The sequence below is a fragment of the Epargyreus clarus genome, unplaced genomic scaffold, assembly GCF_041222505.1.
Source record: "Epargyreus clarus isolate Ecla_fem2 unplaced genomic scaffold, WU_Ecla_fem_2.2 ptg000017l, whole genome shotgun sequence".
In the NCBI taxonomy this organism is placed as follows: Eukaryota; Metazoa; Arthropoda; class Insecta; order Lepidoptera; family Hesperiidae; genus Epargyreus; species Epargyreus clarus.
The window spans coordinates 6,932,526-6,960,218 of NW_027332225.1; the positions used below are offsets into that span (position 1 = coordinate 6,932,526).

Consider the following 27,693-nt stretch of genomic DNA (forward strand, 5'->3'; position numbering starts at 1 on the left):
ATCCATCCTACTTTCGATAACGCCAGATATTGCCTAACTTTGTAGATCGAGACCTACGTTAGCACATCGTTTGTACCATTTATCTAAGAATTTCAGTGAATGTTAGTCGTACAATCAACTTCTACGTAACTAGAACACAAAGCGACCAAAGTTAGTGTAGACAAACCTAATTCACAACACGGCTTAATCTGATTACGTATGCACGCTCACTGCATCAAATAGGGAATATCTTAACACTGTGTCTTAGGTCTTCACCTAGATTTATACCTTCCATTGAAATACTCAAGCAATGTTAATGATACAAAGATAAATGTGCGTTGGTATTTTTTTAATATCGAAGTAGCAAACTAGTATGCATGTATATTATTATGCAGTCCACCTGATGGTAAGCTGCTTACGCCCGTGGACTTTTGTATTCAACCCCAGATCAGATTAGATTCCAATCTAAATTTGAAGACAGATGCGTTACTATCCCTGAGGACTAAGGTGGAACGCCTCTGATAAGTATGCCACTCAAACCACGTCTTTCGAAGTGAAACACAGCAGTACTAAACACTGCTGTTATTAGCCAGAACTAGGTGCACGGAAACGAACCACAAAGGGTTTTACCACCTTTCAAAGAAATTTTAGAAGACGCTGTTTTCTTTGAAAAGTAGAGACAGTTTGTTGTTGTTTTGCCTCAATTGTATTTCGAAACTGTTTCTAGAAACAACCCAATTGTTTTATTTTCTTAACAAGTCAAAGTAGGTCTGCAGGTTGTCTGAATAATGAATAGCTTAATACATTTAAAACTACTAAGGTACATTTAGAAACCTCGAGGTAAAAATAATTTCTTACACGGCGTTATGAGTAATATAAGTTATTATATATATTTTATCAACTTAACTTAAATACATGAAAATATTTTTGATAAATTACCTTCATGAAAGAGTTCTGATATAATTACATTTTGCTGCTAAAAAATCAAAGATACAACATCATATCGGCATTTGCATGAAAGTCTTGAAAAAATCTGAGGACGTCTATTAAATTTTTTATAAGAACATAAATAACATATTTAAATAAGAGTCCTGGGCGAATTGAACGTTCAAAATTTAATAAATTGGCAACTCGATTTTCCACCTGTTACAAATCGGTTTTAATGGTCACTGAAATGGTTTAATTTGATTTATTTTAATCAGCGTTCGCAAAGCTCAGCAAGTTTGTTTACCGTTTGATCCTACCAGGAGAGGTGGAGCGATAAGTGATCAACAAAAGATTTAATTTTGTGATCTCCCTGTTATTCATAAAATCAATGTATCTAATGTTTTGTCTACCAAATATCGATATTTGGCTGTTACTTTGTACTAGTAATGGTCGAATTTTGATGATGATGATGATGATGATGAATAATGATTGATGATTAATTTAGATATACATTGAGTATAAATAACAAGCGTAAGGAGTCTTTATCAAATTGTTCGTCACTGAAATGTTGGTTTTGTGTAATACGCTTATTTGTAACTTGATAATGTTAGAACATGTCTTTTACTTTATATGTCATAAAACCTTTTTTATAATTTCCTACGTAAAGTTGATTCAAGGGTAATCTCCATATAATAGGTTTCAGCAAAATTCGAGCCTGAATAATGTACACATAAGCTCTTTTTAACCTGTGTTTGAATATTTTACAGCCTGTAGGTGTAGGCTATCAATTGAAAATTGTGTGTTTGGAAAATGTTCGTTGAGTAAAAATGTAGAAGCATATTTTTCAGTAAAAGTAGAGAGATAGCATTTCTTTTCATGTACAAGGGTCTTACATTTTGTAAATGAATAGTTTATAAGAAATGTTTAATATGCAAATGTTTGGGATTTAAGATTTAAGAAGGATTCTAGAGTAGAGATTTCGACATAAAGGGTTTCAACTTTCGTAATAATCCTAAGTCTTAGAAGCATAATTATAAAACGACTAACATTACTCAAGGATTGTGATAAGGTTGACACTCTTTACCCAGACATTCATGTAGTGTAAATAATACTTAATATAGAGTATATACTTTTTTATTCATTGCTATGTATGAGCCTCTCAAAAATTACGGGAGGTGGACTAAGAGGAGTTTTATATAATTACAATTTATAGGAAACCGCAGTTTTGTGCGGTTATATAGCCGTTCGAAAGATAGACGGAAAGAGATCGATATTTGACCACCGTTCAAACGGAAACAACTGACAGTCGGGCACGCAGCGGAAATAAATCGCGCCATAAAAATACCAACTGTATTTTACGCGTATTTTCATATTTTACGCGTGTTGTTTTCTGCGTCCGCGCGTGAAAAAAAGCTCCATGAGTTTTAGATATGGTCGATTTTTTTTCTTAAGTTCTGTTTGCAGTTTATACTACGTAGGTATAGTTAGTATTATTTTTTCCGACATAATACTATATTACTTAAAGTGCGTGGGATAAAAACCTACGCGGATTGTACAGAGTTAGGTATTTAGGATAAGATAATTATGTTAAATAAACCATACTCATTAATTCTGTTAGAAGCGGTAATTTACCGAAATTTAGGTATCAATTTATAGCATAAAATGATGTTCCAAAATTATCGTACATAGTTTAATATTTGGATGTTCGATCGCAAGTGGTATTCCTAAACAAACGCTCATTATCGAGTTCCGTTATGTTTTGAAGGGTGCTTAAAATAATGGCCTCTATTATTGTATTCAGTAGCGGCTTATGCTTATTAAAGGCGATTTGAACTTCTGGCTTCAGGTATAGTAGAACTCGTTATTTCAACGCTGAATTTACCATCGCAGCTTTTGACTTAGAAGCATTGAAGCACTGCTGTATTTAATCAAGTATAGTCCACGCCAAACTGCTAGTCCGCTCTGAATATAGAAACGCTGTTTTTATTAATTTTGATAGTAAATGGCGTTGAATTAAATTAAAATATATAAAAAAAAAAAAAAATTGACAAAAAGTGGAGTTGGCTGATTTGCGAATTAAGGTATCGATGTGTGTTTGAGATTTTTAATCCCCACCACCTAAAGGTTAATACAAACCACTCGCTTCATTTTTACCCTTTTTTGTTCGATCTAATTGATACGAATCTGTCGTATATCTTCTAAGTAAAATAGTTAAAAATCAGAGTGCATATACCAAATCTTTAAATTAGACGTTTTATTTACGTCATTTAAACCTAAATTTCCAATACTTTCTATTCCAGGTTATTCTAGATTCCTTGTAAAGTCAAAAGCCACTGCGTAAATTAGATATTGTCGCAATGCCGTCATATTGCTTTTATATCTTTTGGCTAATTGCGACATTAAGGTTGTTGAAGCTAATTAACATAATATTTGTACGTTAATTACGAAAATTATTAATTTGTATAACCATTTCTTTCAGACGTTTTATTTTTAAATACTTTCCGGAAGTCCTATTTCTTTTTTCCCTATTTTACGCGTACATATTTTTTAGATTTTTTGTTATTGGGGCGCATATTCAGATGTTATATTTTTACCACGCTTTTATTAGCTTAACCTGTATGTATGTATGTAACGGAATCTTGGAACTCCCTTTTTATCTACTTTGAACGGTCTGATTAATTTAAAACTTTGAAGAATTATCAAGATCCGATGACAATACACGATTTAAATATTTTTTTCCCGTTCTCGTCATCAGAATTGTCAGCATAAACGAATTTTCTTATACGATTTTAGCGTGGTTTTTACTTTTAATTATTATGTCATCGAAGTAGCAAACCAGTATGCTGTCTACGTGATGGTAAGTGGTAACTGCCGACTATAAAGTAAGATGTTACATAGAATAGGAATCCTGAACGGGGACCCACTTAGAATGTGTTAAGACCTCTGAGGACTACGTTGGAACACTTCAAATAAGTGACTCTCGCTTACTATACTCTTGAAACATTAACACAGCAGCAGTTATCACGGTTGTTATAAGGCAATAACGTATAACCACGACCTACCCTTAAGCATATAAGCGTAGTTAGACAAATTTATGGACGAATTGGACAGATTAGTTAATACGATAAAAGATTAGGTTAGTTTGGTCGAATTAATTCAGTTTGATGGTTTGTTAAACTAACATAAACTGGGGTTTGCTTATTAAAGGTAATAAGATTTGATTTAGTTGGGTAAATTAAACTTTGTAATTAAATGCGATGTTAATTATTAACGCTAACCACATTTGGGTGTTACATTGGCCGCAATTTGGCAAATGTAATTTGACTAGGTGGGGACACTATGTGGGTTTACCTGAAACATGGACATTTACATGTCGTACTATAACAATAGCATTACATTTTATATGATAGCGTATATTAAATCGACTTCACAAAGAAAAGAGGTTATTTATTCGTCACTTATTTATTTCGTTTATTTATGTATGTATGTTTAGCGATTATTTTGTCTGTCACCGATTGAGATGACTCAAACACCATTGTGTGTATGAAGGCTGTAGTCATAATGGATCCAGTTTATCTCAGAATCATCGAATTATCTATGTACTGTGCAACAAAATGTTGACAAAATAGTAGTTTTGACTAACTAACGCTAAGTTCAGAATTATGTGGTTAGCAATTTTCTGTTCATTTTTTTATCGTGTAGAGATATTGAAAGATATCGTATTTTTGTTCACAAGTTTTATTTTTAGTTTGCGTACGAGCATAAGCTCATTTGCTTGTGTGTTTAGTTGTGTAGTGTTAATTTTAGACGTATTCAATAGAGTTGATATTTTGCACATATATCAATGACAACGATATATTTTACGCTTAATGCTTTTATGATAATGGTCGATACTTTCATTGTACGATGTGAATAGGAATTCGTATGAGTGATATGCATGACAGTGGTACCAGAGCTCTTTATAGTTCAACTGAAAAGGTATTACAATCACATGCCTGTTTTATAGGAGCAATGTACACTGTGCGGTTGGTGGTTTAGTTTACTCGGTTTATTATCTGGAGTAATCACTGTAAGATCTAAAGAATATAACCGCAAACAGCATAGGTATAATAAAGACAATATAAAAAAGAAAGAAAAGTTTATTCCAAAAAGAAAGTACCACATTAAAGTACCATCATCATCATCAACATCATCAACAACCCATTAGTGTCCCACTGCTGGGCACGGGTCTCCTCTCATAATGAGAAGGATTGGCCATAGTCCACCGCGCTGGCCAAATGCGTATTGGTACACTTCTCATACCTTTGAGTTTTTTTTTAATAAATCTCTCAGGTATGGGTTTCCTCACCTTGTTTTCCTTCGCCGTTTAGCAAGTGATAATTAATTTGTAATACGCACATAACTTTGAAAAATCGGAGGTGCGTGCCTGGGATTTGAACCTCGGACCCCTCGATCGAGAGGCCAATTTTCTTAACCACTAGGCTATCACTGCTTACCACATTCACGTAACTAGAAAATAAGATTTGTAAAATTATACTATAAATAGTAAAATATATGCGAAGGGTAAGTACAACAGTTATCTTGTATTTCTTCGAGGGATACTAATTATAATAGTAGATACTTGTAATACTTATTTAACTTAATGTTTGATAATCGTGTAAAATGCATATCCTTTAAAGCCTCGTTGCGTTTTGGACTTCACAAAAATTGCATATTCTCGGGTCTCAAACTTTCTTAGTAAACAATTTCATCCATACCGATTCAGTGGTTTAGGCATTAAGAAGAGACAGACAGACAGATGAAGGAACTTTCACGTTTATAATATTAGTACGGATACCATAAAAATGCTAAGCGGCACCAGTTTAAAAAAATAACCCCAGATATGCAGTGTGAAAAGCCTTTATATTCCTCTCCTGATCAGATGTAACAGTAATCCTTTCACGAGATCGAATCATTACTCACTCCATAACAAATGATAGTCGTCGGTCCTCTTATCGTCTAAATGCTAGGGAAACGAAGATTTCTAAAGACATTTCTAGAACACATTTTTAAAGAATTTATTCTGTTATCACTCCACGATTTGGGTCACGTTGTACCTAGTAAGATCCAATAGAATAAAATTGTGCTGATTATAAGACATTTTATTACGTCTGAAATCGTTTTTTCAGTAAAGTTAATTAAAATTATACGAAATTATAAAGGACTAGCAGTGCCCGCGGTTTCGCCCGCTTTTTGTTCTATCATAATAAAATATAGCCTATAGCATTTCTGAATAGTATAGCTTTCTGATTGTGAAAAAATATTCATAATCGGTTCAGTATTTCCGAAGATTAGCCCTTACAAACAAACAAAGTAACAAACTTTATCTCTTTATAATATTAGTAAAGATTCGTCTTGCGTGACATAGCGGTTACTATACCAGTCTAACAACCCTGCGTGGGTTGCGGATTCGATTACAGGAGTAATTGTTCTGATTCTCAGTATTCTTATCAAGTTTGCCACAGAAAATCTTAACTTGGGTATAAATGTAGAAAAACGTTACTTAGTGCGCTTATTGTCACATTCTTCAATTAGGAATAGTTCACAGTTGTTAAGGCCATTTTACCAACCTTGCCAAGTCCGACCAAAATACACAGAGCTTTTAAAAACGAAGAACATTTTTATCCACAAAAGGAATAAGTATCAATTTCTAACATATCAATAACTTTGTAAATCATAGAGCTATTATAAAACACTGCTAGTGTACACAACAAAATTACATTAGCGTAATTGGCTAAATTACACCAGTAATATTTATGACTAATGACTCGTTTACTTTGAACGTGAAGCAGGATTCTCAGCTACAAGCTCTATTTATCTAACAGAGCTCCTGTGGGAAATAGAATCAATACTCAGTGTAACAAATGATCGCTGTCAGTAAAGCCTTCCCTCTTGATGTTTCCGAGCTTCCCGATAACATTCCTAGGGGATATCTTTAAAGAATAAGGATATTCACCCCGGAGATGTTCTACATTTATAGATCACCATGCATGTTCATGTGGCTTCTTAAATATCTCGTACGATTTCATGCATATTCAAGTAATGTTGAATTTATATTAATATCAAGATACCTTTAGTACAACTTGCAATACAAATTTGAAATTGGTAGAATTTTTCTTGGTTGCTTCTAGTAAGAAGTTAGCATCGCCATTTAGGCCCGGTGTGGTAAGACATGAGGAGTTCAAAGTTAATTATCTGGTGTGATAACGGGTGTGGTTAATTTCAGTTAAAACTCCGGTTCTCTTTTATTTTTTTAACAGTTTGTCTAATTTTACGCATGGATAGTATTACTCTGGTTCCAGTTTCTGGACTGTATTGTTATGTGGATATTTTATGACTCTCTACTGCATAGTGATTAAAAATTCAATTATAATCGCTCCAATAACGTTGACGTTATGCGGGAATTGATCAAAAATGAAATTCTCATTTTTTTGCAACGATCTGAAATTTAGCAAATAGATTAAAAATATATGAGACATAGCATCAATACTTTCTTTTTATCAAAGAATTGCTAAATACGCCCTTCTCGCTTCATATTGCGCCTAGCTGACATTTCAAGATACTCGCTATTGATAAGTTTTTCTTACAGCTACAATCATAGATTAGTAAAGATTACTCACTCCTAACAAGAAAATGTACCCAGTTTTGAGAATTGAAGTAGTTGCGTAAAAAAGTTTTGCCACGTCTCCGTGCTAAAATGTCCCTAAAATATTTGAAATACTTATTTATTAATTATGTAAATTACGCAGTATTCGTTATTTATTCGTAAATTTTCTCTAAAAGTGTTTTTATTTGTCAAGAATTCAAAAAAAGAACTTACTATAATAAGCCCTTTGCTGCTTCATTCAATTTCAAGGCGGCGAAGTATCTTTACTAATCTATGGCTACAATATGCATACTCACTCTCAGATATTGCTTATCATTCTGAATATGCGGAAGAAACTTATTCCCATTTGTCTGATCCTCCAAATGATGATAATATAAAAATTGTATTCTAAATGCGTCGTTATATGAGATTTTTTATATGTAACGTTAAGCTTGATTTTAGATCAAAATATCATTCAAATGTTCAAATAAATTGCGTATGATTTGTTTAATTTATTTAAATGTCAACAAACACCGAAATATATTTCTAAAGCTCAAAAACATATACAATATTAACGAAATGTGTTCTTAAAACCCGATGATAACGTATTATAGACCTCCTTTTTAGCTAAGTGAGTGCAAAAGAACTTGCAGTAGTGTAGATATTAAGTATAGTTCGCACCAAACTGCAAGTCCGCACTGAAGTTGTTGCGAGCAGGTGTATGGCAACAATTTGCTATGGCGACTCAATTCATTTCTATGTTCAGAGCGGACTAGCATTTTTACGTGGACTAAAACGAACTTCAAATGTAATAGGAATTCCGGGAGAAGTTAATCATAATAGAGTTGCGGACCAAGAGAACTAATTTTAACTTTACATGGATAAGCTAGTCAAAAATCTAACCAAAAATTGCAAAGCACATATTTTCCTTCTTAGATCTCATGACATGCCAGGTCTGTCTATTTATTAACCTTCTTTTTGTAAAAATGTGTTGTTTCCATAATAGTGAGGATACCTTTAATATCGGAAAGTATGTGTGAATTTGATCAACGCTATGATAAACGCAAATATCTTATATTATAAGATTCCTTTGCCACGAGTAAGAGCAGTAATGGGTTAATGATGATTGAATGCGAATTTCATCCTACAAACGTGTCGGAGTTAAAGCCAGACCGAAGATCTTGTCTTGCGGAAGATGAAATCGATACCCGCTGTAATAAATGATTGCTGTCAATACCGCCTTTCCATTTGATGTTTTCTCCCCTCCAAAATGTTTCTGACTATACGTTTTAAATAGATCCGGTTACATCTTTATAACCATTATATTTAGTACAGCGCATACATTACTATAGTTATTTTCAATAAATAATTATCAAAGCTAAGAACAAATAAAGATAAACAATGCTATTGATTACGGTTACACGGTACATTAATGTCATTTATCATCAACTCTTCGTTAGGATCTAAATTTACTAACTAAAATCGTAAAAAAGTATAAGAACCGACCGCGATTCTTTAACGGAACAGACATTTATGATGACTTTAGCTGGATAAACTTCTAAATGGACATATCCGAAGAGGAGAGACTTCTCGGTATTCTCTCATTTTTGTGACCGTGTCGTATTCCTCTCCCCGACGCTCAGTGAAGTTCTGCTTTGCTCTGTAATTTCTCCTCATTTTGGAAAACGTTTCTTTCTATGCATATCTTCCATTTCGTGGGTACCAGGTGTTGATACCTCAATGTTTGCTCCATAATAATACATAAACGTATATGATAATGAAATTTGTATACGTATATCAAATTGGATGACTTACTCTGCAACAAATGCTCGCTGTCAGTAGCACCTTCTTTCTTGATGTTTTCTCGCAGCTTCTTGGTAATATTCCTGAATATTTCCCTGGATAGCGCCAGACCGTCGTGCTCGTCGCTCCGACGACGACGCGCGCCGTTTGTGCTGAAGTCTTCTGGCATTCGCAGCGGTTCTGGATAGATATAGGCCGATTTAAGCAATAGCAAAATACGATGAAGTCCATTTATTTTTTATTTTTGAAAGAATCTTGATAAACAATATGTTTAATCATATTAACAAGATAATTAATATGTAGAATAATTTGAACAGAGTAGTATTCTGTTGAATTATTATGCCTCGTAGATTGTCAATCTGATGACGTTTTGTTTCATCATGTAACAACATTCTGCCTGAAAATGACAGTTTTGGCGGAAATTTTCGGTAAATCTAATATATATGAATTCCTGTTAGTTAAAATGAGTTGTTAATATCAGGAGGAATAAAACGGGTATACGTGCTCACACAAATAACAATATGCTTTAGAAATATCGACCTATCCGTAGAATAAAGTTACTTCTGCAAAATCGTTACTTTTCAGTACAGCGATTTGAAATTTGTCAAGCACAAAATCAGCATTAACATTTTTCTTCATTATTCTAGAGGATTGAGTCTTTCCCCAAGCATGTAAAATACTAAATACCTTTGTTTTCTATAAAAAAAAATGGTTAAAAATGTTTTATTTCTTTCATTTTTGAGTGTTTATGTACACATGTGACGATTAATTGTGGAAATGTCTTTTTTTTTTTTATTATAGGAGTAGCAGACGAGCATGCAGTCCACCTGATGGTAAGTGGCTACTGCCGCCCATGGACATTTGTAATCAACCCCCGATAGGATTACATATTCCTATCTGAGGTCAGTCACAGATGCGCTGCTACCCCTGAGGACTAAGCTGGAACTCCTCGGAAAAGTCTGTCTCCCTTACCACACCCTTCAAACCGGAACACAGCAGCGCCTAACACTGCTGTTATTAGGTAGAAATAGGTGTGGCGGTGGTGCCGCCGGAGTCGAACCACAAAGGGTTCTACCACCTTTAACACGTCTACGTCGTATGTACACATATAACCTTATTGTTGGGAAAACTGTTAACATTATGTGTACATATAACTTTGTTTTATGTAAATGAGTATCGTATCCAAAAGTTATATGTGATCATGTGTGAAAAATATGTTAATAAAAGCCAAGATTGCGTGTTTTTCATTCTGAAATCATAACCATTCTATTATATTTATATTTTCTTTAAAATCATAAATACTCGTAGTTATTATTAATCCAATTAGAATAATTGCCGTCGCTTAAAATTCGTCACGTAATTTTTCATTATATAAACGTTTTACGAAATGAAAGCGGAGTTAAAATATTATGTTATTCGACAGTCTTAATTACAAGCTTCTTTGGAGGGACGAATATAGAGTTCATTATTCAAAAAGACATTGTTAATTTTAATTTACCAGTCTTCCTTAAATTCGTTTTCGTTTTCCACGAACTATGAACCACGAACCACGAACACGTATAATGTGATTTATATTATTGAAAATTATACACGATAATGTCTAATTAAAAATAGGATATTCACGACTTAGCTTCTTAAGAAGACGAAGTAGTCCAAAATATTTAAAATAGAAAAAAACTGAATTCTATGTAACAACAAAATTTTGAAACGTTGTAATAGAAAAGTTATCACTAGATTTTTGATTTTTGATGAACATGCATTTTAGTTTTATCGAAATTTCGTTTAACAATTAAGCTTTTATTGTTTTTTTTGTGAAATTATGTTTTCAGTATCGTTTCATAAACTATGAGCCTGAATTATTACTGCTGTAAAATTAATCTTTGTTCCAAGTTTTAAATGTTCGTTGCTGAAGGCTTCGGAATTTGGAATATTCTTTAAAGATAACAGGCGTTCTACAATCCCGCAATTGTTGCCAAAATAATAAATAATTTTGTACAGTTATAAACGTGTCTCATAAGAAATAAATATTTTTTATGACTTACTGAATAAAGTCTGTTTTTAGTACTACTCCATAATTTTGTTATGTACCCATTATGACTTAACCTACTTACACGAATATTTCGAATAAATGCATACTAAAGACAAGTTAAATTTTAAAGGTAATCTTTTGTGGTAATCGTTATATAAAGGTACCTACTATGTTCTATCCCGAAGCATGTGTTGTGAATACTCCCGTTATATTATAAATATAGCAAACGGATATGTAATCTATCAGCCGGTTAGTCATAACTGCCGCTCATAGACATCTGTATTCAATCTTAGATACTTTTAGGGTTCAACCTGAGATCGGCCAGAGATATGTTGCTACTCCTGAGAACTAAGATGAATCGCCTCCTGTATGTGTTTCTCCCTTCCTACACCATTCTATTAGAGATATACACGGGCGGAAATGACCATTATATTTTGGATACTCGCTTGCTGATTCCATAACCTAAAACTACTTAACGAAAGGTGTGGCACCGTGCCACCGCACTCGAAGAGTAGGTATTTCCACATTATATGTATTAAAAGTTTTAAGTCTTACAAAGTACTTTTACGTTTCTTGGCTTCTTTGTTTGCTTGGTGTAAAGTCCACTTTAATAGTGCACTTATTGTATCAGTTTAAGTGTGCTTGAAACTTGAGGTTTCAAGTCCTTACACTTATATCCTTGATACACTTAGTTCTAAGTGCACGGTGAGTATAGCCAAGTATCGTCCTGGCACCGAAGGACACTTCATCTCGGAAATGTATGTTTTTTGGAATCGCAATGGTTGTACTACATTATGAAAAAATAAGTGAAAACTGGTAACGAGTAGGTAATTATTATATAAACCAAAAAAGCAACTCAAATATGAAATATATAAAATTCTCGTTACACAATGTTAGTTACCGTACTCCTCTGAAACGGCTTTACCGATTTTCACCAAATTTTATATGCATATTCCCTGCTCCCTGGTTCACTAACGACATTCGCGTAGCAATGGCCAGACGGGATCGTGCTTTTCGCAAATATAAGAAGGAGCGCACTGAAACCAATTGGGTAGCATTTAAAGCTGTGCGTAATCGATGCAATCAGATGGTACGAATAGCTAAACGCCGATATATCCACTCTAATATTTCTCTCTCGTCAGCCGCTGGTATGTGGAAATTTCTGAGGTCACTCGGTGTGGGTAAACCCTCTTCGTCGGATTGCTGTTCCTCTCTCTCTTTGGATGACTTAAATCGTCATTTTACTTCCACGGTTCCTATGAACAATACAATCCGTTGCCACACTATTGCTTCCATTGCTTCTATGCAATCTTCTTTTGTCCCTGCCTTTAAATTCTCTCCTATTAATCAGGAAGAGGTTAAAAAGGTTGTCCTCAGTATCCAATCTAGGGCTGTAGGATGTGATGAAGTGAGTAGGACTATGATTTCCAACGTAATTGATAACTTTCTTCCAGCTATTACCCATATCATTAATTTTTCCTTGTCCTCTGGTCAGTATCCCTCTATCTGGAAGAAAGCCTTTGTTCGTCCACTTCCTAAAGTATCCCATCCTACGCTCCCTAACCATTTTCGGCCTATATCTATTCTCCCGTTCCTCTCTAAGCTTCTGGAAGCCTGTGTACATAAGCAAGTCTCTATTCATATATCGAAATATAACCTGCTGAGTATATATCAGTCTGGGTTCCGCTCCGGTCACAGCACCTCCACCGCTTTAGTCAGAGTGTGTGACGACGTCAGAAAAGGGATGGACGATCGTAAACTGACGGTGATGGCGCTTGTTGACTTTTCTAACGCTTTTAACACAGTCGACCACGATATTCTCCTCGCTATTCTTACTCACTTACAGTTCTCGCCCTCTGCCCTGAATTGGTTCTCTTCATATCTTCGCGGGCGCCAGCAGTCCATCTGTATGGGTAATGCCTCCTCGGACTGGGCTTGTTTAGATGCTGGCGTCCCGCAAGGCGGTATTCTCTCTCCTTTATTATTTTCTTTATTTATTGACTCCATCACTCCTTTTATCAACTGTTCGTATCATCTGTATGCTGATGATTTGCAACTATACGCTCAAGCCGATGTTGATAATCTCCACAGTGCAATAGCTAAGATAAACGATAATTTGAGTGCTCTCCGGAGTTGGTCAATGCGCTATGGGGTACCAGTCAACCCTGCCAAATGTCAAGCTATCGTCATTGGAAGCTCTAGACTGCTGGCTAGGATCGACCGGAATTCTTTACCTGCAGTCATTTATGACGGTACGCAAATTCCAATTTCGGAGTCGGTGAGGAATCTTGGCCTGTATATTGACAGCTCCTTGAGTTGGAGTACGCAGGTTACAGAAGTGTCTCGTAAGGTCAATGCTACCTTGCGATCTTTATATCGCCTAAAGCACTTCCTTCCCATTAAGACCAAACTAATGTTAGTGAATACCCTAATTTTGCCTATCATCGATTATGCAGATGTGTGCTACTCAGATCTGACCGAAGCTCTTCTCAATAAACTAGAACGCCTTCTCAACAATTCTATCAGGTTCATATTTGGCCTTCGTAAATATGATCACATCTCTCAGTTTCGCAGCCAACTCAAGTGGCTTTCTATTCGTCAGAGGCGTAATTCTAGAATTCTCTCTATGCTTTACTCTATCTTGAATGATACAAATACTCCTCCTTATCTGAAGGATCACTTCCAATATAGGTTTTTAACGCATGATAAAATGCTTCGGTCGTCCAATAATTTAAGAGCCGATATTCCACTGCATTCTAGCGGTTTTTTTCATTTCTCATTTTCTGTTCAGGCGGTACTACTTTGGAACGCCTTGCCCGTGCATATCCGCAAAGCCCCCAGTAAAGCTGTGTTCAAAAAGCTTGTCCGAGAACATTATCTAAACTCCTCATCTAATTCTTAAACGACTTTTGTTACTACCTGTGTTTATTTAGTTATTTATATTTATATATATGATAAATAGTATGTATTAGTTTATTTATGTGTATCTGTATATAGGTATATTATAATATATATTTATTTTATTGTTAAAATATGTATATTTCTTTATTTTTAATACATATTGATATATCTGCTGTTTCTATTATTGTCTATCGTTCTTTGTTACTTTCGCATAACACCTGCTGCAAATTCTCCTCATCCACCCAGGGTTGACTGGTAGAAAATGCCATCAGGCATTATGTTTGCCCTTTTGTGCATTTCTTTTGAGAGGTGATGCAATAAAATTTTTAAATAAATAAATAAATAAATATTCAGTAGGTCTGAGAACCGGCTACTATCTATTTTTCATACCCCTAATTGATAAAGGTTGTTAACATTTTTTTATTTATATGGCAACACAACTTTGCCAGGTCAGCTAGTAATTGATTTAAAATCGAAGTAATGTAGCCTATGTCACTACTAGAAAATAAGAAATTGCAACGACACCTTATACGTTAAAATCCCTTAAGTCGGTTAGGCTGCAGGGCGTGAGAAAGAATGGAAGATACATATACACACATACATGGGCTCGAAAAAACATACCCTTTGCCATATTAATTGTTCGTCACCGAAGGTAGGCGTATCGCATTGTTGGATTCAATGGTGATGAAGTGATAACTCATTAGGTAACAACGCATCAGTGGCTTCACTTAACTTCAGACAGTACTTCAGTTTATTCTGGGATTTATTACATACACTATACCATAAAATATCGCTAAAGTATAGTTGAGGTAATTGTGTATTTTTTCGCTCTTTGTCAGTCACATTTAATTTCTACGGGAATCGAACCCGAAATTGGTGGTGCTTTCTTATGGCTACGCTTTCATAAAATATAACCTTATAACTTATTTAAGTCTATAATTAATAATTGAATCTACTATATTTTTGTATTTTAATTTACGTTTAGTCAAATGTGCAGATCGTTGTCAAAATATAACATCAATGTACCATATTTGATGCAATAAATAAATAATTGAAGGTGGTAGAACCCTTTGTGGTGAAACTCCAACGGCATCACCGCCACACCTATTTCTACCTCATAACAGCAGTGTTAAGCGCTGTTGTGTTCTGGTTTGAAGGTTGTGGTAAGGGAGACATACTTTTTCGAGGCGTTCCAGCTTAGTCCTGAGGGGTAGCGGCGCATCTATGGCCGACCTCAGATAGGAATATCTGATACTATCTGGGGTTGATTACAGATGCCCATGGAGGCGGTAGCAACTTACCATCGGGTGTACTGTATGCTCGTCTGCTACTCCTATATTATAAATAAATAAATAAATATGAACATACCTGATGCAGACTGAATGCAGCATAATGCTAAACAAACGAAGTAAAGGCCGCCCCACTGCATATTATAGGGCACATAACAGGCGCTGACGCATGCCGCTCACCTGTTGAATAATACATTGATTTACTCAGATATACCTCCAAGTTAGATTGGAAAGTAGCCCTGTATGCATACGCAATGTGTTTCAAAGTAAGGTTGACTAGTAGCCTTTCAGTTACCACGAGATTGAGTACCTAGTTATATCGCTGTAATATGAGTAACATTGGAAAGTACTGTGCGCGAGGGTTTTATGGAATCACTGTAATCAGGATCATTTGTCATTAAATTACCGTTTTATTATCTTAGCAGTAATAGACACTTTGCCTTTTTTGTCTCTATTTGAATTCAAGCTAAACTTTTTCTAATTTTTGTACTCATTTATTGTATAAACTCTGTTAACATAATGGGAGATTTTCATTGTTTTAGAAGTAAAACTATTTATAGATAGGAAATAAATATTATAGTAACAATGTTTAAATATGATTCTGACGAAAATTTTAGGAATGGTTTAGTTATATAACCGTGATAATCTTGATTTTGTGAATACTGCGAGTATGCCACAAGTTGCTTTTGTGAATTAGCTCCAAAAGCACCACCGCCATGCCTATTCCTGTCTAATATCGGTAGTTATACGCATACGGAATTTCCCCTAAATGTAGAGGCAAATCCGTTTGATCGCAGACCAGATGCTAATTTAATGTTTTATTCAATCAAAATCTGTTCAGTGGTTCTAATTACAACACACTAATGGATAGACTAACGCATACCAATACTTACCTGTTGAATATTCTATCATGTTTAACGAACAAACAGAATTTTCACGATAATTTAACCTTATGTTAATAATAAAGCATTACCGAAGCAATTCGCGTGTAATTATTTACATTTTCCTATTCCTGCCTTGTAATACTAGTACCTAATGTTGCTTTGTTTTGGTTTGAGGAATGTGGTAAATGAGAGACTTTTTAGATGAAGTAAACGTGTATTTAATTTCAAAAGATTTAGGTTAATTGATTTCAAATTCAGATGCAAGGATTGACCCTCACGTACATCTAACTAAGAAAGCTTAATTATGAAAGCATGTAAACTAAGTAACCCGAGATTTTGATATAAAAATGATTTTCATTTTTTTTATTATTAAAGAAATAAATGCAAAAGTTTGATAAGTTATAAATTAGTAAGTAGTATATAATTTTTATACAACAGAAGGTCTTACAACCCTTTGCTCTAAGTAGTGCGAGAATTGTCCTTATAAGCTCAAATTTACCAAAATAGGATTCAGTAACATTCCAAAATTACTTGATTACCTATACTCTTTACTTATATAACGTATACGAGTTATTTGAAGATCAGAGGTCATCAATTTAATACAAGTCTTGATATGGAAGTCATGTTAGGAACAACAACAATAAAATTTGCTTAATGGAAAATTCTTGTCCGAGGTTGGACCCGACAATATCGTATTAATATGGATTAACTGTCCCTATTTCGGTACGTACATTAGTTAGACCCAGTCATCGCATGAACTTCGTTTCAGAAGTAAGGTACATGGCACAAATAAAACGAATAGCGAGTGAGTTAAGGACCTAGAACAGATACTCAATTTAAACAATATAACCTTACATATTGCCTGTTATGAAAGTGTAAGAAAACACAAATAAGTAGCTAATTATAAACGAATATTAACAAATTTGTTTTAATTTAAAGATTTATTATATAAAAGTTGTTAAATTGTTGCGTCACATCGTTGAAGCCCTATTTCTGCCTCATAACAGCAGCGTTCAGCTGTGTTTTAGTTTGAAGGGTGTGTCAAGGGAGACATACTTTTCCAGCTTAGTCAGAGGTAGTGGCGCATATGTGGCCGACCTCAGGTAGGAATATCAAATCCTACTTGGGGTTGATTACAGTCGTCCATGGGCGGCAGTAGTCACTTTCCATGAGGTGAACTGCATGCTTGTCTGATTACTCATATATTATAAAAAAATAAAGCAATCGAAATTATATAGCTTATCGTTTACTGCATTACACAAACTCGCTACTTAGACATCAGCCATTCGGATTCGGATATAGTTCCAAAAGGGAATAACCTCAGGATAAATTAGTAGCCTGTCAAATACGAAGGATAAACTTGACGAGGATCATGCCAATAAGTCTTTAGTGCATTAGTTAGATAGTAATACGAACTTAGTATATGAGAACTGACTTAATTTTATTACTATTACGTTCAAGAGTATACCTACATGAAAGTGATGGGTAGCACATATTTTTTGTTCAATGTAATCACATTAGCTCGAGAATAATTTCAAAAGGTATCATGAAAAATAGATTCAATTTGACTTTAAATCTAATACATTTTAATATAATCGAATAAGAATAGTTTTTTATTCTGGATTTTAATTCCTCTCAATTCAGAAGAAGAGTTTTTTAATCTAAGATAGGTTCTACATTAAGAAAATTGTATAACGTCTAAGAAAATGTTAGCACATCCACTGCAGTTTCCACTGGGATTAATATAGACGGCAAAAAATATATCCACTGTTTATAAGAATATAGATAGAGTACATTAATAAAAACAGGACATTATTAAAAAGGTAAATAGCATCATGAACAACCCCTTACTGTCCCACTGCTGGGCACGGATCTCCTTTCAGAATGTGACGGATTAGCCCATAGTCCACCGCGCTGGCCAAGTGCGTATTGGTAGACTTCACATACCTTAGAGATTTTTTCTTATATAAATCTCTCAGATATGCAGGTTTCCTCACGACGTTTTCCTTCACCGTTTAGCAAGAGATTAATTATCTCAAAGTTATGTTTGAAAAATTTGGGATTTGAACCTCGGACCCCTCGATCGAGAGGCCGAGTTTCTTAACCACTAGGCTATCACTGCCTAATAAATAGTAAATAGCATAATCCGTTCAATTTTATCACAAAGTATCGCAACCCATTTAAACATCCCAACATATTAGTATTTCGAAACAAATTACCTCTTAAGTCCTCTTCTTTCTCCCCACAAAGTTTTGGGACAACAAAGTTTTGTCAAAGTGATACTGTCGGCAAGCAAGAAGTGAAGCAATTTGTCCCGTTGTATATCGAAAGCTTACTCTAAATTGGAAACTCGATTCAATACCAATTTGTACTAGACTAACAACAGACGTTCCCTTTTAAATCATTCACTAACTGATCACTAACTTCTTATTTGTTTGTATTGGAATCGAGTTTACTAAACATAAAATTGGTTTAAAAACCCTTTTTATGTAATGGGAACACAACGAGTATAGTCCACCTGATGCGTAGTATTCAGTGTTCGTAAAATTCTACGAAATTTAATTTATCAGTCTTTATCAATATCCTGTTTATATAGAGTTTCATATACTTACTAAAATTTCGTTAAAAAGCTTTGCCCAATCTACCCATATGGTATATTCTTATATATAAAATTCTCGTGTCACAATGTTAGTTACCGTACTGCTCCGAAACGGTTTTACCGATTTTCATCAAATTTTATATGCATGAATATGCATATAAAATTTGGTGAAAATCTATAGGTCTGAGAATCGACTACCATCTATTTTTCATACCCGCAATTGATAAGGGTTGTTCACCCTTAATTTTTTTTATTTATATGGCAACACAACGTTTGCCGGGTTAGCTAGTATGTTATCAAATTGTAATATTTGTCGCCAATACTTTCTTTATTACTTTTATTATTGATTCGCAGAAAATAGCATATATCTAATATGTAACATTTTTTCTGTCGTAATAACATTGGTATACTGAAAACTCATTCGCCGTATAGATCTTTAGACTCTATTTCACCAGTTAACGATTATCGTTTCCTTTTCTTGTGAATCCGGTTTTTGTTTACCCGCTGTGAAATATCTACGACAATTATTCTCCGAACATTCTCCTTAAACGACTGCCTTATCGGATTGAATAAAGTGCAGTGAAATTTTAATGGTCCCATGATTGTTTTGACTGAAATGTTGTGTTTTACTTTCAGTAAATTCTTTTAGCTGTGTTTAAAATTGAAATATTGTTTTGTTTGCGATATTGTCATACAGATACGAAGCAAGTTATTTGAAGAACGTTAGAAAATATTTTTACACGCTTTATATTAGCTTCACTTGTATGTTTGGCAGTGAGTAACTCCGTTTTTCAGTAGAAAGACATCAACATACATCTTTATCTTACTCTGCATATATGAAAGAATGAAATAGAATACCGAAAGCTTTTTAGTTGATTTTATCAAAAAAGGCGTGTTTTTTAGTTTTTTGAACTATATTTATTTATTATGATTTAATTGTATGATAGTTGTTTAACCGACTTCAAGAACAAAACAAATTAAACATTTATTATTAGCAATTATAGGTAATATTTTATTTATCTTATCTACTGACCCCTGACTGATTCATCACCAGCCAGACGATAATAGCATAAAATTTGCACGAAAGGTTTTCTAATGTAGGTCCCCATTATGGAATAGTTTTTAATATTCCACCCCTGAGCGAATTATACAGATATTTATTGTTATAAAGGATTTGGAAAATCTAGTGATATTTATTTTTACGTGTACGTGTATTTCGGCGATATCCCACTACCGCACTTTATTAATAAACTGAACGAAACGACTTTAATATGAGAATCACTTTTATTCACTTTTATTTACAATTCGGGCAGAGTAACGGCTTACACGACTGCTTAAATGCGAAAGAAACACGCTCTACCAGCGCGTGGACTTAAATACTACTCGAGTGACAAACAGCATAAGAACTACTCTCTCACATCACTTGTTTTGTTATAACAAGTGACGTGATTCACAATAAATTTAACTGTTAATAAAATAACATTATATTGAAAATATTGTTTTAAAAATACGAGAATAAATATTTTAATATTATTATAATTTATATAATTTATTTGGTACGACTAGCAAAGTGTTTTGAAGTACTACCGGAAGTCGTCCATATTTTAATCTAAATATTAATTCCACATTGACAATCAAAATTAACATGATAAAAATAATATTATATATTATAAAATGCCTCACCGCCCATATGTACGTGTAAAAAATCTAGTGAAATATATACTATTCACGGTTCAGGATTATAAAACATGTCGATGTGTCGGAACCTTAAAATAAACGTAACAACAACATTGTTGTAGGCAACCATAAACTAAAATATCGAACATATTCATGACAAGATTTAAAGTGCCGCGTAAAATTCAATGAACGAATTAAAATAAATTTTCCGCTGATGTATCGTCTGCGGTGCTACACGTTGGGCCACTGTGACCATCAATATTGTGCCGTCATGCACATGTTGGTTAGGGTTCATTTATCGTATCGACGAGCGTGAAAAATGGATGTGAAGTTGGATGTGGCTATTGCGATTTATGTGTTGTGTGGTGAGTGCGTGGAACACGGTTTGCCGTAGATTTGTTGTGTGGCTTCTGAGCTACGTAACTCGTGTGGTCGATGTGGTCGAACTGTTTTGTATTGGAGTTTATGCTTAAACAATCTTCTATCCGTATACAACATAGATTAGTAAAGATTACTCACTCATTACAGGAAAATTTTACCAGTTTTGACAATTGAAATTGTCACTGTCATCTATTTTAGTGTTTGAAAAATATTAAAAAAATGTAGTTTTTAGATCATTTACGAATGAAACGATATTTCTCCGCACTTTTTCTTTGATTTCGTGTTGATGCACCACCTAACTGCGCATGTTGTTCCGCGTAAATTGCACCATGACAGCCATTGAATGACTGACAGAATTGTCAGCCGTTTAAGCCATTTAATGGCTTCCTTCAATTACAAGGCGGCGAGATATCTATGCTATACAATCAACACACTGCAATCGGTGTAATTATAATTAGAACAATGTATATTTATAATAAGTAATTATATAAAATAAAATTTAGAATCTGTAAATTCGTGCAAAATGGTATTGTACAGGATTCTCTTCGTGTCCGAAACGGGTTTCCAATTTTTTTAAATAATATGATGTAGTCTCCCATATTTTCTATTTAACTCCAAGTTTGGCAAGTAAAGATGATTTAAGATAAGTATAAGTTGCCAGTACAGCATCCTCGATCATATTCAGTCACTTTAACGGCTTCGTTCACTTTTGAAATTTGTTAAAAATTTTAAACAAAACTTGAATCAAAAATTAAAATTTATAACCTTATTTGTTAACTAATAAAGAACTAGCTGATAGATTCTATACGTCCTTAATATCATGTATTAAAGGAAATTTTATGTTAATGTGTTCTTTGAAATAAAACATTGTAAAATAGGAGAACATCCCCTAAAATCAGAAATGCCATAATAGTACGTTCCATTTACACTGCAACTCACACATCAATCCAAATACATGAACTATAAATTGTAGAGTTGTAACAACCACGTGTCAATACAGATTAACTGTCCTCATTTAAATCCCACGTCCGTTGAACAAACTACATAGTTGGAGATGGACTTAGTTTCAATAACATGACTATAAATTAGTGGGCTGTCAAATACGACGGACAGACGTGATGAGGGACCATGTCAATTAGTCGTAAGTACATTTTGCGCTTGTGTCAAATTTGTACCTACAGTTCTATCCAACTGTTAGTCTAAGTACTTTGGGCTTGTGGCCGGAATGCGATGGGAGTGATTGAAATGTTCCCCAGAGCTTTGAAGTTGATTTGAAATTTTCTAACGGCATTTTGAAAAGGGTCGGTGTTTTGATCTACTGAAAATAATGCAAACAAAGAAATTATGTTGAAGTATCTATATGCAATTTACTGCTAAAAATCCCTAAAAAATTACTAGAGGCGCGTGAAATCTACCAATACTTGATACTTGTCTACCAGTATTCAAAAACTTTAATAAGGGGAGCCTACCCTGGCAGTCAAATACTAACGAATCGACGATGATGGAGATGATGATCATAATTTTAATAAAATGTTTAACATAATTAAGCATTAAGATAACATATTTCATAGCAGTCCTTTGATTAAACACACGCTAGTCAAACAAAGTAACAATTACTATAGAAAGCCTGTTTTCATATTTTTTGTCCATAGTCCCAGATGATCTAACGTGTCAGGGTACAGGGATGTTACAAGCATAAAGCCGAAACTTTCTTTTTTATTGTCCTCCACAGCCTGAAGTTAGTGGATAGGAACTTTTTGAAAAGTTTCGACAATGTTGCCAACATTTTCACTAACTACTCCCTTTTGTCACTTCAATCAAAGTAATTTTAACAGAATTACGAAGCTTGTTCAGTAACTGTTGTAAGTGGTATCTTTTTATGGGACAAGTAAAAATTAAAAAAAACATGTGCGAGTTAAACTCGCGTGGAGAGTGTTCCGTACAGATTCACGTTTTAGGATTTTTCGTACGGAACCCTAAAAACATTCTATGATACGTTATTTCATTAGGCGTGCTTAATAACTTATGAATCAGGTTGTCTCTGTAGTTCCGGGACTAGAATAGGGCTACGGTATCCCCTGCCTGTCGTAAGAGGCGACTAAAAGGGGCTTCCGGGGTTGCGGGCGACAAGAGTGTGAGCTCGAACCGTCCAGTAAGCGACCCCGGGAAGGACGGCGGTATGTGTGTTCGCGTACCGTCGTCGATGGTTTGGGAGGAGCGAAAACTGCTCTCCTAGGGTAGAGCCCGATCGGGGCATCGCGCTTGGAGGACTCCGGTTGTGTTTCGTCGGAGATCCCGGAGTTCTCCACAAGCGATGAGGACGGCCACCGGGGGGGTTTTAGTGCGGTAAAAATCCCACATAACTCGACGTCGCTCCCACGTCGTCGGGTACCTTTTGAATGTTTCCCCCTCGATAAATAAAAATAACTATACTAATATTATAAAGAGGAAAACTTTATTTGTTTGTTTGATTGTAATGAATGGGCTCAAAAACTACTGGACCGATTTTTAAAATTATTTCATCATTCGAAAGCTACATTATCCACGAGTAACATAGGCTATTATTTTATATGAAATATATTTGATAAATAGATTTTGAGACGGTACAAAGTTTACCGGGTCAGCTAGTTTTAATTAAAGATAGGTCGCATTTACATTAAATGAAAGCGTGAAGCTATTATATATTTGCTTCGTGAGATGAAATACCGCATTAGGTATGTATTAGTTAATAGTATAAATTAAAATTTCACAATTAAAACGTATTTATTTTAAACATGAAAACGTCAGCTTTAGCTCCACTAAGATAGGAATATTATTATCTTTACATTACTATGTATATTTTAGGATTATGAGGCTTAGCCTTTGAATTTCACGTTGATCTTAGGTACTTAACTATTCATTCTACTTCTGGAGTTATTCTCTTCGTAAAGTATGATTACGAGTATTATGTTCATTACTTTAAGAAAGAAAAGAAAGAAAGAAATACTTTATTCAGGAATATTGCAACACACAGTACAATTACAAACAGACAAAATAAATACACAAACTGCACGGTTATATAACTAGTTAATAAATAAGACAATCAATTTAGAATAGATCCTTTAAAAAAACAAATAAGATTAAAAAGATACAACTGAACTTATTTATTGCACAATAAATGAGTTTATTATAACATGCTATGTGCTGCAACAAACGTGAATGGGGATAAACTCAGTGAATGCCATGAGCAGGTAGACTGCGTCTTGGCCCTGATTTTCAGTTAGCCCCGTGGCATGATGTCAATCGGACGGCTGTCCGCATGCTTGTTAATGGTGCCGTATTAATACAAATCGCTGTCTATTTCCGATACGTGAGACAATCAGGTATCACGGTGAGTACCTTCATTTTAATAATGAAAAAAAAAACGGTAAATTTAAAATTTGTGTTTAATGAAAATTAAACAAGGCGTCATGGAACACTACTTATCGTTATTTCCAGGAAACGAGTCTAGCCAGATGTTCTCGTACCTACAGTATTGACGATAACATGATGAGCTCCCAGATCATACTAGTACCACCACGAACATTGGAACCCTGCCTCTTTGTCTATGAGCCACAATCTATAGGTAAGTTAAAATATAAATTAGACTACGCTTTGTGATAAGTACTTATATTAAAAAAAAAAAAATTAAAAAAATATATATAATAAAATAAATATTTATATAGTCTCTTAGTATTGTACAATAATATCCTACATAAGTAAATTATAATAAAAAGTAGATAGTATCCTCAATTTATGAATGAAATAAACGTTTTAAAAATGAAATGTGGGGAAATATGTATTAAATGTACTGATATTATATTTAAGTGTATGTGTCTGTAGGCGAATAGATAAATTTAATTTGATTTACTATACTTCTAATAAGTAAGCCGAATAGTCAGTATAATTTTATTTGTTCGTTTAGTAGTTCTTTAGTATATTCCATTTCATTTATATATTATAAATTAAATTTCTGATCGTTTTTATTTTTTAGGTAATACTATAATACAATTTTTTTATTGTAGGCTTATTAAATTATAATCGTGACATCAATGCAATTGCTTTAATTACTTTACTAATAATTCTAGAACATTCATAATTGGGGTTGTTTTTATTCTTAAGAGTGTAAATATTATTTATTATTAACTGGAGACTAACGAGAATCTAATCATACTAAGCTTCAAATGGACCATTTCAACGGGGGTATAGTTCGCGTAAAACTGCTAGTCCGCTCTCTAGAAATGAATCGCGTTGCCATAACAAATTGTATGTGTAGTCATACAATCGCAACAACTTCAGAGCGGACTAGCAGTTTGGCGCGGACTATACACAAGAGACCATTCACATCGATTACCATCGCCAATTGTCGCGGCCTATGGTCCGCAACTGTTGCCAATTGTTGACCATAGTCGACGTGAGCAGTCTTTCCCATATTAGCTCACTAAGGGAATTTCTATTCAATTCATAAACATAGTTTATTTATATTCAATTCCCGTCGCAATAATCGCTTTACTGAATTGGTTTCCAAACGTCCATAAACAATGTTTATCTTATATCCGCTGAAATAACATCTAGAAACTTACGTAAGTACTTCGATTTGTACCTTTTTCAACGTATTATAAGATTATATCTTTTCATGTACCTGATGTAAATCTCTTTTAGAGACTTATTCCGGCTTATAAAAACCGTAAGATGAATAGGAACAGGTTCGCAATAAGCATATATTATTAAACAGAAAAATAATTCACATTAGGAGTGTAGTCTTTTTTTCTAATGTTCCAGACTAAAATACTAAAAGATTTGTGAAAAAATATGAAATGCTATTTAATTCTGTAATTTGAAATAACCATTATCTCAACAAATGTTTGCTCCGGTTGGGAATTTAAACCGTAATAACTTTTACTTTAAAACTTCATTGCTACAATTTTGCGAATAATATTTGAAAGTTACATATGATAATGAATCCAAGATATACATAAAGTAACAGGAAATTCACAAAGTAAAATACTGAATACATTCATAGAACTGAATAAATAATATAACCGTATCATATCGGCATAAAAGCTTGCAGAAAGGTGACTCCGCTTCAAAGTTCCCTTTAGTAGCAACATTTTGAGTTTCCCTTTGACACAATGGTTGTCTGAAAAACACTCGCTTCTTTTTCCGCTGGACCTGACGCCGTACCGTACTTTTGTACCGGTGTATTGTACTATTCGTTTCTATTGTGGATTTAGTCGCAGGTACTTTCGACGCCGACGGATTTACGAAACTCCTTTTTATGAAATGTGACTAATGTATTTTGTAGAGTTTTACCCTTTTACAGAATAAAGCCAATTTGATAAGCTGCTTGACATAGATTTTATAAGTGCTCGTACTTTTATAAAATGTAAGGAAGTTTTAGAGGCATAACGTGCGACATTGGTAGTTTTTGATGTACGTAGCACACGGCTTATAAAAAAATCTTTTTGAAACTAATTAACAGGTATAACTTAAAAGTCGTTAGTTTACTTGGAAGTAAGTGAGTAGCCGCAAGCCTATTATATTTATGACCCGTGGTGGACCGATCACGATACCTATTTCATGTGCAGACGCTTCGGGGTTCTATTCCTGGTGGTGCATACATTTAAATGATTAATTTATATTTCTGTTTGTACTATTCGTTTCTACTGTGGATTTAGTCGCAGGTATTGTCGACGTTGCCGGATTTACGGAACTCCTTTTTTGACGTAATGTGACTAATGATTTTTGTAGAAAAACATAACATAATAAACCTTTCACAGCATAAAGCCAATTTGATAAGCTACTTGGCATGGTTTTGCTATGAGCTGGTAACTTAACAAAATGTAAGGAAGTTTTAAAGGCGTAACGTGCAATATGGGTTGCTTTTTACTACGTATGACACGTCTTTTAACTAAATATTTTTTTTATATTACTTAATAGGTATCATTTAAAACGTATGTAGTTAGTTTACTTAGAAGTAATTGGATGACCATGCCTATTACTTATATTAATTGATAACCCGATAGTGGGGAACAGATCGCCATACTTATTTCACGTGCAGACGGTTCTGGGTACTATTCTTGGTGGCGCATACATTTTAATGATAAATTTATATTTCTGTTTCAGATATGGGTGTTTGTGCGTGAACTCATCTATATGTATGTATTTAGTATATTTTTTCTCATTTTGATTTTCGGTTCTTTCTTTTTAAGGCATTACCCTACGATCCTTAAAATAGTTGTGAAAGAACGTTTTAAATTAACTGATCGTTGTTCTCGAGTTGCAAATGTCTCATCATCATCATCATCATCAACCCATTATAGTCCCACTACGGGGCACGGGTCTCCTCTCAGAATGTGAAGGATTAGGCCACCGCGCTGCCCAAGTGCGTATTGGTAGACTTCACATACGTTAGAGATTTTTTTTTATAAAATCTCTCAGGAATGCAGGTTTCCTCGCGATGTTTTCCTTTACCGTTTAGCAAGTGCTAATTAATTTCTAATACGCACATAACTTTGAAAAATCAGAGGTGCCTGGGATTTGAACCTCGGACTCCTCGATCGAGAGGCCGAGTTTCTTAA

General features: G+C 34.3%; 1 protein-coding gene and 1 long non-coding RNA gene across 3 annotated transcripts in view; one reads left to right on the forward strand and one right to left on the reverse strand.

The window, feature by feature from the left end:
* Positions 1–27,693, forward strand: part of LOC140749232 (uncharacterized) — a 467,169-nt gene that overhangs the window by 369,801 nt on the left and 69,675 nt on the right. The window contains exon 2 of the long non-coding RNA XR_012103038.1: positions 27,239–27,270. This is a non-coding gene — a long non-coding RNA (uncharacterized LOC140749232). The remainder of the gene's footprint in view (positions 1–27,238; positions 27,271–27,693) is intronic.
* The window catches only part of LOC140749225 (uncharacterized), a 65,815-nt gene that overhangs the window by 11,998 nt on the left and 26,124 nt on the right, over positions 1–27,693 (reverse strand). Inside the window, exons 2-3 of one of the 2 annotated variants that reach the window (XM_073082271.1) lie at positions 15,633–15,733; positions 9,347–9,514 (exon numbers count right to left, since the gene is read on the reverse strand). In XM_073082271.1, the coding sequence (XP_072938372.1) occupies positions 9,347–9,514; positions 15,633–15,693 (229 nt within the window). In that variant the 5' untranslated portion in view covers positions 15,694–15,733. The remainder of the gene's footprint in view (positions 1–9,346; positions 9,515–15,632; positions 15,734–27,693) is intronic. The other variant, XM_073082272.1, reaches the window with a different exon arrangement.